General features: G+C 43.4%; 1 protein-coding gene across 8 annotated transcripts in view; it reads right to left on the bottom strand.

Moving 5' to 3' along the window:
* Positions 1–384: 384 nt before the first annotated feature.
* Positions 385–16,334, bottom strand: part of ppp1r9a (protein phosphatase 1, regulatory subunit 9A) — a 55,415-nt gene continuing 39,465 nt past the window's right edge. For 4 of the 8 annotated variants that reach the window (XM_030412690.1, XM_030412689.1, XM_030412688.1 and 1 more), the window contains exons 8-20: positions 14,301–14,354; positions 12,585–12,814; positions 11,174–11,270; positions 9,907–10,042; positions 8,309–8,397; positions 7,352–7,514; positions 7,176–7,245; positions 6,928–6,975; positions 6,749–6,806; positions 4,892–5,011; positions 4,018–4,041; positions 3,547–3,729; positions 385–2,982 (exon numbers count right to left, since the gene is read on the bottom strand). In XM_030412690.1, coding sequence (XP_030268550.1) covers positions 2,800–2,982; positions 3,547–3,729; positions 4,018–4,041; positions 4,892–5,011; positions 6,749–6,806; positions 6,928–6,975; positions 7,176–7,245; positions 7,352–7,514; positions 8,309–8,397; positions 9,907–10,042; positions 11,174–11,270; positions 12,585–12,814; positions 14,301–14,354 — 1,455 coding nt within the window. In that variant the 3' untranslated portion in view covers positions 385–2,799. The other 4 variants (XM_030412692.1, XM_030412693.1, XM_030412694.1 and 1 more) reach the window with 4 other exon arrangements.

The following is a 16,334-nucleotide window of genomic DNA, read 5'->3' as shown; positions in this document are numbered from 1 at the left end:
TGTTTTCAGAAAGAATGATCTACCTGCTCTGTTATGAGCAGTTTATGTTGGAAATATTATTTCTTTGGACCAAACTACATCCACCAACGGCATCACTGTGCAGACAGAACACATGCAGCTACTCTACTGCTGGAGAAAGTAGCTAACTAAGCTAGCTAATGCTATGTATATTTTGAATTTTTAGGGTGAACTGTCCCTTTAATAAGAGGCCTCAAATCCTTATTTATTTGATTTTAAAGATTGTGAACTATCAGGTTTACAATGACCAAATATAAACAGAGAAAAACAATAAAGTAACATTCATGAGGGTCATAAATTGTGACTGTCTGAGGAAGAGGAAGTCAGACAGCTGGTGAAAAAAGTCAGAAACAAAAGCAAACTGCGGACAGGGGCTGCACAGTTTATTCAGTGTGACAGGTAGCTGCCCGTTCAAACCTTTTTTCTAGAATGCGAAAAAGACAGCAAAGTAATGAGGAAAGAAGGAGGAAGAGGAGGAGAAGCACAGCTCTGAGAAGAGTGAAAGCATGGTTAGCAGTTTGTGGCGATTATCTTCTGCTCTGTATGCACACGACAGACGAACGCTTCCAGGCACGACTCAAACACCGCCAGGAGCAACACGCTCTCACCCACAGTCAGTAAAGCACATAGAAAATCTCCGGGACCACGTGTCGGCCTCAGGCGGGACCTTTGGGCCTCCTCAGACAAACTGTGCACACACACACACACGGACACGGACAGAATAGAAAACAAGGCTTCTTCAGGGTTGGTACAGCGTATTGCTCTCAGTGTTTACTACACATACAAAAGAGTCAGACAGAGGAGTGCAGTCGGCTCACTGACTGACTGGACGGGAGGAGGCGGGAGGCGGGCGTCCACACAAAAGGTTCAAGAGTTACAAAATATTTCATAAGAACACATCATGAGCAGTTTATTGGAGTAGCACTACTGCAGCAGCACTACGGTCATATTAAAGGAAAACCACAAGCACGATGGGAAAACCCTCCATTCCACAACCATCCACAATCACTTTTCATGAACAGTTTTAATTATGTTTTGGCAATAGGAAGTAATCATACAATTCTGGATAAATCATTATTAGGTGTTAATAATACTCTTATTCTGTATAAGTTATCATAAACAGTAGTCAGTTGCTTCATTAAATACAGAAATAAATAAATAATAACATTAAGAGATCGGTGATGCCTGTGTTAATGTGGCCTTGCATGGAGGTATCTGAAACTATTGTTCTTGTTGTCACCAGCGCACCAGGCAGGCAGGACAGACGGGCTCACAGAACCAGAACTGCCTTCAGTGGTTTCATCACGGTGACACTGGAGTCTCTAGATTTCATGTAAACCTACGGAATGATTCTCGGGAATGATAAAGAAGTAACACAGGGAACACGTCTCTCACTGAGCGCCATCGTCCTAAAACAAAGAATTGCATAAAATACACATGTCAAAATAATTTCAAAGGTATATTCTTTTAAATCTAACAAGTTAATCAAAAATGTTAAGTCTTACTGAACCCGGTTTCATAAGAAAATCAAAACTATATTGCATCTATCGGGTGCAATTTCCAGCGTAACACCAGTAGTACCATTTATTTTTAAGACAATTTCTGGACCCACTGCACGCGTCCTTCTATATGGCAGCATTCCTAAATATTACTCCAAAGTAATTTGCATGGTGACCTTTCACTTTGATGAAAGAAACAATTATAGACGTTTAGAGATGTTTAGCTGACTGTATGTGTTTGGACACTCACACAGAAGCGGGTAGAGTTCAGAAAGATTCTACTACTCTAGACTTTCTAAAGGCAGCGGCGGGGAATTACTCTGTTACTGAGAGAGAATATAAAAAGAGGTCGAAAGCAGGTTACAGGTGGAGTCAAAGCAACATTATGCATATAAGCAGGAAGCTTCAGTGGAACTGTTGTTGTTGTTTGTGTGGTACGGGATTGGTAAGATACAAATCTCATGATTATATTGTACCTGAAGTCTCCATTAGAACCGGTCCAGTGAGCACAACATGTCCGTGTCGTCATTCAGACTTTGTGAACTGCTTCAGTGTGGTACATGTTTACTGTAAGGAGCGTTGGACAGGCCAGGACAGAGGGTACATTTACAGTGTTTGCACTTCCAGTGTTAGTTGGTTTCTCCCTCCTCGGCTCCAGTGTTGTCGTCCGTCTGCAGTAGAGACAGTGAGCAGCGTGGGGACACCCGGTGGTGGGAGGTGAACACTGCCTCACATGTTCCACCACTCAGGCTCCACCTGTATGTGAGAGATTCCGCTGATCTATCTAGCTGAACAGGATATACACAAGTCTATCAAAATGGCACGTCAGACATATTAGTATATGTGTTGAACGCTGTACATGTACACGGTCGTCATGTCTAAAGGTGCTGTGGTGGGTCAACACAGACGGCTCTGAGGATGAGGTGCACTGTCACACACTGACTCTGGAGAGGAATAAATAAAACCCCATTTACAGCAATAAACAGCAAAAATAAATAGAACTGAGTAAATTCTTAAAATGGCTAAAAACACAGGGCAGGTGTACACTGAAGCGCGGGGCAGCATCCTGTCATCCAACTGCTCGATTTGGTTTAATTTGCTGGGTGAAAAAGTCACTCCACGATGTCCGACAGCTGGGTGTGTAGCTCCACCACGGAGAACTAGTGAACTACTGAGTAGGCGTCCCTCAGGGTTCATTTTTGGGGCCTCTTGACGTTCCGTCTCTCGAGATGCTACTTGGTGTGGTGCTACAGTAAAGCAGGAGGTGATCCGGGAGTCCTCTTCATTCCGTGGCGCACTCTTTGCGCACCTCTCTCTGCTGCTGCTCCAGCTCTCTTTTCCGTAGCTTCTCCCGCTGCTTCTCCACCTTCTCTCGGTTCCTCTTGGCCTTCTCCATCAGGACTTTAAGGTCTCTGATCTTTTTCTTGATCAGGGCGCGGTCCTGGGAAGAAGACACTCCAAGAGCCTGAAACAAATCGATATTGATATTTGAACCAATGAGTTCATGATTTCACCTGCAGGATTACATGAAAAAATACTGAACAGATTTCCATGAAACTTGGATGGAGGACGGGTCGCGGCCCAGAATGGACGACCAGGAATTGTTATTCTCACTTTCTTTAACATTGTGTTCTTTGACATTTTTGATAATTAAAGAGAATAACTCGTGGATCCTGAGGTACAAAGAATCAGGCGTTTTAAAGTGGCTGGTATCCATAAAATACAATTTGATGCCTTAATCACTGTGAGCAGTAACGAGTGTTTTAATATTTAGAGCTTGCTTGCTCAATATCTGCATGCAAATCCTCAATCAATTTAACTTTATTCATATATTTTTATATATATTTCATAAAGACTTGCAGCTCAAAGTGCGTCAAAAAATGGCACAGACAAAAAAGGGAAATAAATAAATAACATTTTCCAGGACTTAAGAATTACAGCAATAAAAAACAAAATGTTAAATTAAATAAAAGTCAATAAATACAAACAATAAATGAACACAATTCATTGAATACACGTGATAGCTGACCTTGAGCTCAGGGCTCTCCAGCTGTAGCAGCTGTTCTCCATCTATGTTTTGGGCAGTGAATTCTGGGATATGTTGTTCTAAGTTGAGGCCCGTGAGCCAGCGGGCCACCTGCTGGGAGGTCCACTCTGTGATGCTGCAGCTCTGCCACTGATACTGCTTCGAAACCTGAGCCTCGTCCAGGATCTGAGTAACAACAACAGACGGGACAATGAGAGAGAGGCAGAGAAGATGCAAAACAACTGGAACATATTTCACTGTGTTCACCTTCTACAGAACGCTTCATCACAATACTCGTTAACATTTAATGAGTTTGGATGAAATCAACAACACATTCAACACATTTCGCCCTGCAGGACACGCAGAGAAGAATTCACCATGAATGACGCGTGAGAACGAGACGCAGACAAACAGCCACAGAGACACACATGCAGTGACACACCAGCGTCTGCAGGCCTGACGCCTCAGCCTCACCTCATCGTCTATCATATCCAGGCTCTGAGCGCGGGCGGCAGCATGGGAAACAAAAGAGGGTGACTGGCTTGTTAGCAGCAAAAGAAACAGAACGATATGACTTTCACTACAGCAGCCTCCACCGGCGTGTGAACACAGCGACGCTGAAGAGGAGTGCTGATTTTATCTGATTGTTTTCTGCCAGTGAGAGACGCTGCAGAGAAATCCATACAGATCATAAAAGAGCCACAAATGAAAAAATAATAAAGAGATGCATCGTGGGAAAAAAATAATTATGTAGTTGCTGCTTGCAACAAATGACAGATGCCTCCATGTTTTAGTTCATTTTCATACTGCTTAACTTTGTTTATATGTGGCGGGCCCCGCCACCTTTCTAGCTCCAAACTGATTTTCCTTTGAGAAAATGTTAACTCAGTTAGGGAAAAGTTTTGAGTTTGTGTTATTACCTCATTCATATAATAAATATTTGGTTTCTGTGATGGCCTTTCTCCTCCAAAACTACATACTGACCCTTAAAAATAATACTGCAATGTTTTTAGGCTATTTTGCGATACACGGTAAATATCTGGATAATTTGAAGTATTACTTGTACATGTTAGGACTGGGTGACATCCTCAAATATCAAAATAATTGTGGACTAAATAACTCAATATTGTAGGGATGACTTTTGATGAATAATCATTCATAATGTGGAAATAATGATTATTTGGTTGAAGACGAAAGAACCAGAGTAAGACTCGTATGCTATATTACATTTAAAGATACAATCGATATATGAAATGTGTATTTATTTCATCTTGCAGGCTATCATCAACCTGCCAAAAGGTGAACTTATATTTTAAATACTAAATATGAACATTTTCTGTTTGCGTACCTCGTCTGAGGAGAGCGGCAGCGTCTGCGAGCGTCCCGACGTCTTCTCCTCGTTCAGCAGCCCGCTGATCTCCGCTGAGCTGCTGCTGCTGGCACTCAGATCGTCGTTCAAAGTGGGTCCCTGAGAAATCAGCAGCACACTTATGAGACCGGCGGTGAGAGCCAACTGGCTCTGAGGCTGAATTGAGTTGATTAGATTGAGTGCTTCGCTATTTCAATTTCTTAAACAGAGGAGATTTAACGAGGAGCGAATGAATCAAGAGAATCAAGAGCTTTTCTCTGAGCATGCACCAGGGTGACTGATGTGCTTCGTCCTTATATCTGACGGTCAATAAAAAGTACATTAGACTAACATATTTAGGATGTTTGATTGACTTGAAGAAGGCGGGTTTGTGCACGTCCCTCATTTTTAAGACGTTGCATTATGGCGCAAACTGTGAATGTGATTAGTAGCTGGAAATGATTGAGCTGGATGCTCTCCAAGCCCAGAAATCTCTCTCTCTTTCCTGCTCTCCCTCCCTCTGTGTGTCCTTGTGAGAGTGTGAGAGTGTGGACACTGATGGAATTACAGTATTAAGGTCCAGGACGAACGCTGAAACATCCAGAGACGAGCTGCTGCTGCTGCCGAGGAATATCACATGAAGGTCAAAACATCATGTGTGTTGTACCTCCTCTTTATCAGTTTATCCATTGTTCCTCTGAGTAAAAGAGATTTAGTGGGACGTCGAAGATTACATTTATATAAGATTCTGAGTTAAAAGTGATGAGCTCTGTCTTACATTTAGCTGTACAGTGCAGCAGGAGGGAGCTCTCTGAATCTCAGAGCTGTCTGAGGTGAAAGTGAGACTAATCTTGCAGCTTTCTGGGCTGAATCCTTACTTAAAAGCTCAACATAATTATTAATGTGCACACATTCTGCAGTGATTCATCGTCTGATGAGAATGACCTCGGAGAGGGAACACTGGATCAGAAAACGTTTTCATGCAAAGTCCTCCAGAGCAACAAACATCCACAGTAACAGCATTAATCACATCATACCTGTGTAACATGTAACTGATTCAAGATGTTTCATGCAACAGATTTGCACAAATTTGGAATTGAATACTCCAATATATAAATAAGGTTCAGTTCACCCAAAAATGACAAATACACTTTGTTCCTCTTTGCCTGCAGAGCTGTTTAGACATCATGATTGTTTTGGTGCGAGTTGCTGAGTTTTGGAGACATCAGCTGCAGAGATGTACATGCACTCCTGAATATCATGGAAGGAAGATTTTGGCTTGTGGTGCTCAAAATGAAAATGCAGCCGAGGACGCCATTAATGTTTCCATTCTGCACCGTCACAAGCACGAGTAGCTGCACGGCTCCTCCTGCATGTGTTTTAGATTTTGAGTGAACTGCTCCTTTAAAACAGGCCACACGATTGCCAAACGGACAGTTTTCACAGACGGTTGAGAGATATTTAGGATCAAGATGGCGCACTGATTGATTTTCTTGCGATTATCAATGCAATCACGCATTTCTGTAATTACAGTGCAATGATTCCCTTTTGTTAAAACAAACCCTGTTTTACCTCTCAGAGAAGCAGCGCATGTTCATTTCAGTGGATTGAAGTGTAATGGAACAAAAACACAACAGAATACAATACCAAGTAATATGAATAGGAGAAGAAGTGGGGCCATGTGAGGGAGTTCTGTTCAACAGAAAGAGTCAGATCATAAGAAAAGGTCCGATATGTGAGTATGACTATAAACTGCAGTCTGCTCTGACTGAGGGCAAAACAAAGTGTCCTTTAATGTCCTCGCTGTATCGTTTCTATCGAGTGAATCATTATTTGCTGGATTCACAGTTTCCAGACCTCGTGTACCTTGGCCTTGAGTTTCTCTGGGCTGTCCTCTGCTGACGGCTCTGTGGAGCTGAGAGAGGGAGAGGGAGTAATTAGATAGAGGTCAGTGGTGACGATGACTGTACTGTGGCACAACTTCAGGAGCAGCAGCGGGAAAATAACACAGGTAAACTGATGGAATTGTTAATTACCTGTTTCCAGGTGAGGCTCTGGGATCTTTAGATGTCCTGAGGGAGGATCTGAACGGAACAAAAGGTAGAAAGAGAGGACACATATGTGTGTATTCTGCTGTACACAGAAATGTGAATATGTCACCAGTATTGTTTGGTTCTCCTGTTAACCCTTTCAAATAATAAATTACACTCAACAACAGACTATAGTACTATGGCTGCAAGCAAACAAAATCCAGAACATGTCATTCCACTGCTTGTCTTCTCACCCAGGGTCCACAGCTTGTCTGTGTTCGTCCACACTGTGCGACGGGCTCGACACTGCAGGAGAATGAGAACCTGCGACCACAAACACCCCACAGTGAGGATACTCCTACTCCTGATTGATGAGCTTGCGTAGCAAACACAGAAGTATGTTCATGAGTGAGGGTGCAGCTGTACTGACCGTCCTGCAGCGCTCCTGCGGTGGACGTTGGGTGCAGCGTTCGTCTGGGGGAGCTCTCTGCACTGCCGGGCGCTCTGAGGACTGCCGCTCCTCCGTCACAAGAGGCCACGCTGCGAATCGAACCGGAGCGACTGTGTGCCGGACTGCCGTGCCCCTCTGAGACCTAAAGAACAGTGCAAAGATGAAGCAAATTGTGGAGAAGGGAGACGGAAAAGTAATTTGAAAGCGAGGAAAGCATGGGTTCAGAAGCGGTCACAGAAAAAAAAGAAGTGCAATCAAAGTAAAACTGATGCGAACAGCCAGAGCTGCAGACTAATCTGAAAGAAGTCACTTGACATACTTTCACCATTTTCTAATTCCTCGCCCTCTTTTCCCCTGGAAGCCTCGCGCTGCCTGCTTTCTGTGTCCCTGCCAATTCTGATCCACTTTCCCGAGTTGTTTATCCAATCTGAACCGGGTCCTGCTCTAGCTGAGTTAAGTGACAGCGTTAGCAGGACGAGAGCCTCTCATCCAGAGGAAAAAGACTGTGGCTGTTATTATCATGCTGGGAGAGACAATAAGTTGTGACAGACTCAATTAGTGCCGCAGAGCAACACACGGCAATTAATCCATTAAGGGGATAAAGTGGAATGGACAGGGGTTAAAGACACACACACACACACACACACACACACACACTGATCAAACACCTCGTGGCGAAATTAAAGACATGACAAACGTGAGAGAATGTGCATCAGAATAATGGAGCCGGTTTTATTTAAAATCACATCTGATTAATATTTGAACAGAATGATGTTTTGCTAATGAAGCTGTGTTTGCATGTGTGTGTGTTTGCATGTGTGTGTGTGTGTGTGTTTGCATGTGTGTATGTGTGTGTGTTTGCATGTGTGTGTGTGTGTGTGTTTGCATGTGTGTGTGTGTTTGCATGTGTGTGTGTGTTTGTGTTCTGATACACACCTCTCCCTCGGTGGAGCTGATGCTGTCTCGGGCGACTCCCCTGTAGCTCTTCTTTTTGCTGGGTGAATGGGGAGAGGCCTCCCTCAAGTCTAGAGACACACACACACACACACACACACACACACACACACACACACACACACACACACACACACACAGTGATTAAGCTCGACATGTTTATAAAATTATTCGTCCATGAATCATGTGCATGTGTTTTGTATTTCTTCCCACTCTTATTAAGATGCACTTGAGTCGGCCTGACCTCAGTGTGATGACGTCCACGTTAAATAAGTCTATTAAAAATTACATTAACTCAGTGAAAATATCAAGTCGTGCCCACAAAGTTTGACTATTAACTAGACAGGCAATTATTATTTCTATGCTCATTTCAAGAAACGCTGTCAGAAGAGACAAAAAATGAAATCACTTAAATTTGAAAGTTTGTCTTTTTCTCCCACGTTCTCCGTCTGTCTCCTGGTTCAGCCATCTCTCTCAGTCCCCCCCCCTTTATTTCACTATTGCATAATGGGCTGCATTATTCGCATCAGTGCAGATTCAATCACTCTGTTGCCCCGTCTGCATCGCACAGTATCAGATACGGCACTTCTATGTGCACGCTGAGTTCTGACGGATGCAGCCGGTGAAACAAAGCCGGCCGAGCTTAAAAAGACTGCAGGAGAACAGAGGCAGACAGATGTGCTCAAAAGGGGATTACATGTTTGTTGTGTTGTTTCCGGTGGTCTGAAATGAAGCTACAGTCAGAGGGGGGCGTGCATGTGAGGGTTAAGACGACGGAGGAAAAGAGGATAATCAGTAATCCAGACCTCACTCTGTGTGTATGTAATGTATTTTGTATGTGTGTGTTCACAACAAACATAAACTCTTGGTGCATTTTGTGTCCTTCAGCGTTCAGAACTGGTTGATAAACTGCTGCAGCAAAGTAAAGGTGAAGGGCAGCGCTGCTCAGTTGAATCCAGGGATTTAGACAAAAAATGGAAATAAACAAGAGCTTGCTGATGTGATGTGATCCTGCCGACCTTAAAAATCAACTTATTCCTATTTAATAAGTTTCTTCACCTCTCACTTTTAATGAGGGCACCACTGATTTATTCAAACAAGAGATGCAGAACATATCAGACATAAATACATGCACTAATATGTTTTGGATAATGTGCTTGTATTCTCCCTCGCTGATAGATGAACAAAAACAATCTGTATTGCTCTCTGTAGCCAGTACTACTAGCTATAGCAGGTTAGCTTAGCTTAGCACAAACACTGGGGGGAAACGGGGAGAAATCACCAGCCTGACTCCATCGATAAATCTGCCTACCAGCTGCTCTGAAGCTGGATGTTATAACCCTTTTATAAAACCACAGGTTGTGTATTAAACTTCCTCCTCTGTCCAGATTAAACAATCAGATTTAACATGTTAATCAGAGAGCTTTGAGGTGCTGACTAGCTGAGTTTATTACTTCTGTCTCCCCTTGTCTTCAGTCTTTATGCTAAGCTAAGCTAACAGGTGAGAGCTGTGTGTTAAGCGTAAACCTCTCCCTCTGATTGTAAGTACGTAGCGATGACCCGTCCCCTCACAAACAGACCTCTGGCTGGTGCTGCAGCTGTTTTAGGACTGAACTGCTGAGCGCTCAGCCTCTCAGCACTGTTGCTGTTGTTGTTGTTGACCTGAATGCCGTTCTGCTTCATCAGCTGCATCAGCTCCGACTCTAACGTTGCAATCTGTGGAGGGACAAGAACAGATCAATGATAATCAGCCAGAGGCTTTTACCTGTCCAACAGCTGCTTCAAAGCAGGAAACAAGTGCTCTACATGATGAGAGCGAATAATTCATCTTTTCATTCCATTTGGAAACTCTTAAGTGTCTCACAGTGGTCGGCCAAGTGCAAGTGAACAGCGTCCGGCTCAACACCTCATTTGATCGAGTTTAGTTAAAGCTTCACGTCTCGCTCTTGGCTTAAATTCAAGATTATACTGTTTCCTCAGCACTCCAGCCTGTAACACACTTCACCATTCACCCTTATCAATGCAGTGCAGTCGGAGAATGGATGCTCAGTGTGCAGAATAATAACAGAGGACTGTCGGGTTGACTGCAGGGCAAGGCCTGAGACTTGAGGAGAAAAACAACCCAACCGTCATGTTTTAAGACGGGGAAAACTAAAAATCAATACAGAGCGTAACAAGGGAGCCGACCACGGGGTGAAGTGCTGTCGCTGCCTAAAGAGCAGGAAACCTTTCTCCATGTGGGAGAGGTGAGACAGACGCTCATGATCACGTTAATCACTGGAATTAATTCTGAAAAATGTGGAAAACCCCAAAATCTTGATCGTTGAGCAGAGAAAACAACTGCTGCGCTCATGATTTACACTTCAGGGCTGGTTCTTTCAACAGAGGCCAATATGCTGACAGACAAAACAACTAAGAACATTGACAGACATGCAGAGAAGGACGGAGGTGAGAGACGGATACGGTAAACTTAAAATAGCGTTCTGTACTCTCAAATTTAAGGACGTTTGAAAGGCACTGCATGACAAATTACCCTCATATTCAATGACCCCAAAACAGCAGAGTTTGAGACACGGATCAAGGTTAATTACTGTTGCAGCACCAGGAATAACAAGCAGGCTTTGCAGAGAACCAATCAGAGTGAGAGGATTGAATGTGTGAACACGTCTCAATCTCAGAAACTGCTCAGGACACATTCAGACAGCAGAACAATATCAGACGGTCAGGAACATATCTAAAGAACTTTCAGTGACACAAGTCAATTCTTGAAAACGTTCTAAGCATGTTCTCCACTCTGATTCAAACGTGTTGAAGGATTGGACACCCAGTTAAAAACACCTGCCGTACCCTGACTTGCAGCCCCTGGATCTCAGCCAGGTGAGCTTTCTCCGCCTCCTCCAGCCGCCTCCGCTCCGCATCCTCCTTCTGGATGAACTCCACCTCTCTGGAAACACAAGAGGGAGGGCAGATTGTAAATGTGCTGAGCAGGTGTGTGTTAACGCAGGAGGATGAGATACACTCTCAGCATGTGTGTGTGTGTGTGTGTGTGTGTGTGTGTGTGTGTGTGTGTGTGCGTGTGAGAGAAGGCCTGCCTCTCACTCAGCTGTGGTGATGAGGGAGTCGAGGTTATTTCAGGATTTTACTGGGACTCAGTTCACTCTGACCCAGCTGTTCACAGTGAACACAGACATATCTACACCTAACACACACACACACACACACACACACACACACACACACATAAATTTGCATGCCTAAGATAATATTCTGGCGTGTCCTCGTGCCTGCTCTGCCCTCGGTCTGTGGGCTCGCTGTCGTTTCTCTCTGCAGATCAGCGTGGAGCGTTTGTTTCATCAGTTAGCTTCCGTTTGGCCTGCGGGGCCGGAGCCAATTAGAGGCAGTCAGACCGGAGCTGAGCTGGAGAGGTTGTGATGGGACTGACCAAAGAGATCAACGCAGTGAAAAGCAGGAGGGCTGTGCTGCATTAGAATGGAAACACAGCTCTGACTGTAGAAATGGGACGAGACTCGGGCTATAAAAAGAGCTGCTCTGCTACTAGATAATGTTTTTCTGCTCATTGCAGAAAGTGAGGCTATAAAAAGAATAATGAAGGAATTCATCTGGAATGATTATCTAAAGTGCATGTTTATTGGCAGGTTTGATTGAGTGACCTAATTCAAGAAAAGATTGAAGTGTACGAGCTGTAATAAACATGAAGCTATGAGGCGCCTCTCTCTGAGGGAAAGAGTTGAAGGAGAAGAGGAACTTCCTGACTGCATCATGCTCCATGAAACTATTTCAATCAAGCTAAATTAACAAAAACTGAAGCTGTCAAAGTCAAGTCAAAGAGTTAAAGAGAAGTGTCCCTGTGCAGTAAAACGAGTGTCTTCAATGAAACACAAAGCAGAGAAATATAAGAATATGAGAAAATAATAAAATAAGGTGAGGTCATGAGAGATAAAGAAAGAAAAGCAAAGTATAAAGATCTGGAGCAGCATTATTTATGATACACACAGATACACAGTATCTGAGTGAAAGGTTAGAGTCGGTTAAAGAGAAGATCACGACATGTTCGACATGTTTTCACCACTTCAATGCTGACAACTGATCTCCATGAGAAGTGACGTGAGCAAACTCTCGTCCTGTCTGCTGTACAAAGACTCAACTTCTCACTGGAATTATCTAGTTTTCCGTAAACAGAAATGCCATCAGAATAATCTGATCCTCCCCCGGTCACAGTTGACCCAGGTTCACTCACTTCTGCTGGAAGTCCTTGATGAGCTTCTTTGCTTTGTTGTACTTCTTCTCCAGCGTCCCGTACTGCGCCTGGGCCTCCTTCAGGTGTTCGTTGACCGTGTGGCACAGAGTCTGCGCCTCGATCCAGTAGCTCTCCAGCTTCAGCATCCTCTCCTTGTTCTCCTCGATGCTGGCCTTCAGCTGGCTCTTCTCCTTCTCCCAGCGCTGCTTCTCCCTCTCCACCGACGCCAGCTGGACCGGGCCAAGAAACAACTCCAGTTACAACATGGAAGCTTTGACTGGGAGAGTGAATTCTACCAATCCTGAGTACAGAACACCTGAATGAAAGCTTTCATATTTGATTCAAGGCTCCTGAAAATCTGTGAAATGTGTACAGGGTTCGTACACATTTTTCAAGGTCAAATTCAAGCACTTTTCAAGCACTTTTAAGGGTCATTTTTAAGATTTTCCAGCACCTTACTGCTGGGGTAAAATACGTGTCTAAAGGAATATATATACTTCACAATAATGTCCATTGTATTATGCTGTAAACATCTAAAATTATATTCTATAATAGCAAAAACTTCAGAAATTAATTATCCAGTCTGATCCTAATTTTGTAAAAGACACAGAGTTATAATGTTAAGCACTTTCATGCACTTAAACCAAGCACTTTTCAGACCTTGAAAACACAACATTGAAATTCAAGCACTTTCAAGGATTTCAAGCACCCGTACGAACCCTGTGTGTATATAGATAAACATACACACATTTACTTAAAAAGACTTTTAGAGATTGCAAAGCAAGTCTATTTATATTGCACCTTATCAAAAACAGAAGGCAAGTTTATTTAACGCAATATAAACTGATCAGATTAATACAAATACAGACAGGTTTCATAAAAGTACAGGCAGTTTATTATCAATGTAATACAATTAGTAAAAGCAGCATAAAGCAGGAGAACAGTGGCTGGTTTACAGGTGAGTCTGATTCCATCATGTCTGGTTTTAACTCCCTGCAGATGTGACAGACCTGCACAAACCATCTTTACTGAATGTATCTGTAATCAAATTACTGTACCTTTACCGGAATAGTTACCTTTTGTTGTATCCTAACTACATAATCCTGTTACACGTATTCTGTTCCTGACCAAGTCTGCTAACAGAATATAAATTCTATAAATAGGGCCGAGGAATCAACTCTGTGTTGAACTGGAAGCCTGAGCAGGAATCTGTTCTCTCTTTAATATCGTCTTTAAATGAATATTCTTGCAGCAGCGTTCTGAATGAGATGCAGTTGTCTGATACTCTGATACTCTGACGGAGGCTCGTTAGAAGTGCATTTCAGTAGTCGAGCCTGCAGAGGATAAAAACATGATGATGTTTTCTAAATCTTGCTTGGACGTGTCGATTGAAAGCTCATCAATGTGAGCCATCAACACTGCAGAATAAGAATCAAACCTGGTGCTCTCACTGTCCTAACAGACATTTACAACTGACTTTTAATATCAGGCACAAAGTAATCCTCTGCAAATCAGAAACAGATTCTTTACCAGCGACTCCTTCAGTAAACTAACCTGCTCAGAACAACATCCACTCCTGAAGCTTTCCAGACAACATGGCCCCCTCTGCCTCCCCTGCTGTCCCACATCCACTCACAAACACTTTGACCTCCGACAACTTCTGACATCTGCATCCACGACCAGCACCAACGCGTGGCAACAGTTCTAATCCCTTACCTTGTTCTTGAGCTTCTGGATCTCAGCCTCGGTCACTGTGTGTTTGATCTGGAGCTGTGGGGAGCGGAGAGAAGACAGCAGAGAGAAGAGAGGGCGGTCAGATAATCAAGTGCATGGCTGCGCAGGCTCTCTGCTGTCGATACAGTGTGACTGACGGAGGCAGCCGACCCCGTCCTACCCCTGACAGCATCCCGGCGCCGGCGCTGACACACACTCTCAGAGGAGAGGCAAGAGAGAAAGATAGAGGAACTGTAGATTAATAAGCCAGATAGCTTTAAAAAGTCATTTGACACGGAATTAAATGAGCGAGAGCGACGGGGAACTAATCTTTATGAGATAATGTCACTTTTTTTCCAAACTAATGTCTAAATCTGATGAAAAAACATGATAAGATCTCGAGAGACGAAGGAAAAGCTTCAATGCTTTCTGAAGTGGAACATGGGAGATGGATGGAGCTGCAAACTGAAAGGAAGCGACAGAAGAGTTACGGGCAGAAGATGAGCTGAGCAGTCATTTAGAGGACGATAATGACGAGCAGATATAAAAATGAGATGGAGAGAAAGAGCTGGTGGAACCATAGAAGTGGAAATGGGAGCAAATGAGGGCTCCAGTGAGTGAAGCAGAACTACAGGAGAGGGGAAGAAGTTTGAAGAAAAACAATGAACGTACTCTCTCTTAACTTTTGAAGTTCTTCCACATTAAAGGATAGTTTAGTCCTAAAACAATAACCTGTATGAACACGAGGCTCAACAGCTTCTGGGTGTTCTCATCATTCCTCCTGTTCTCATCCAGTATAATTAACATTTAATGAATTAGTAAAACTAAGAGGACAAAATCCACATTCCTCGTCTGTGAAAAAACACATTCCACAGTTATTATGAGGCTTCAACAGCAGAACATTAACGTCTTTCTGGGACAACTGTGTCTATTATAAAGTGTAATGAGATATTTATGACAAATGAGACAAATAAAGGTGGTCAGATTTCCGTGAACAGTCTGAGTGAAAAGTCTTTCTACTGTTTTAAAACAGACTACAGAATAAAATATCCTTTAAATAAGAACATTTACAGAATATAATTTCACTCCCATCTGTATCTGCTTGTTCCTAAAATGAATTGAAGCTTTATGATGTTTAAAACAAAGCGCCATGTTGCTTCTGACTGCAACATCAGATTGATATCTTCTAAACGCGTTCCCTCACAGCTCAGCCAGTCATATTCGGCATTTTTGTAATTCTTGACATCTTGTTAAAGACATTTTGTCGCCCCCTTTTTGTTAGTGGCAGTAATTACACAAACATCGTCAACGCTTGGCGTCTGCAGCAGTCCTATTGGCCGCAGCCCGCTCTGTCACTTCGGTTTCTCCGCCTTCGTTCTGGCAAAATACTTTTTGCTTGTTGACAAAGAAATGCTTCAGATTTAAAAACTGCCAGGCTTCTTCTGTTCTGTGGGCGTCTGAATGCAGCACAGGGAGACGAGGAAGACGTGGGCTACACTCTGGAACAGAGAGGTCAAGATCCCCAGAAAATGGAGCAAACGTTCACATCCTGTGAGCAGGGATTATATTATAGTTCCACGAGGTATCCCCAGCGGTGCCTGGTGCAGCGAGGGCCATTTGTTTCATGTGTCATACAGCCATTGTGGCAGTTTACAGAAGGGCTCAAGTGTTACGCTGCCAGAAACTGTGCGGGAGTGTTCAATCAATATCAGCAGCTTCTCTGCAGCCAACAAAAGCATAAATGAGTTCACAGCCGGCGATTTCAGGTTTCCATTTTCCTAGCTGTGCATTTTAAGGCAGGTCCACTGTCAGTGATGTGTTTCTATTTCTCAGAGGCCGGCTGCTTGAAGAGCTGCCAAGATCAGGATACCAATCGATTCAAACGCGGGTTAAAGTGCTCGCTCTCTCTCCTCATGTGTGGGTTTTAAGCAAACACGGGTAATTAGAGCTGAAATCTGCACAGGTCCTACATCCCGTTTGTTTTCACGCCTCAAATCACCCAGATTAGGAATTAGGGAGAGTAAGCGGATCTTAGAT

The sequence above is a fragment of the Sparus aurata genome, chromosome 3 (genome assembly GCF_900880675.1).
Source record: "Sparus aurata chromosome 3, fSpaAur1.1, whole genome shotgun sequence".
Taxonomy (NCBI): Eukaryota; Metazoa; Chordata; class Actinopteri; order Spariformes; family Sparidae; genus Sparus; species Sparus aurata.
Note: the sequence above shows the minus strand (reverse complement) of the source record. Positions and strands in the feature narration are given on the sequence as shown.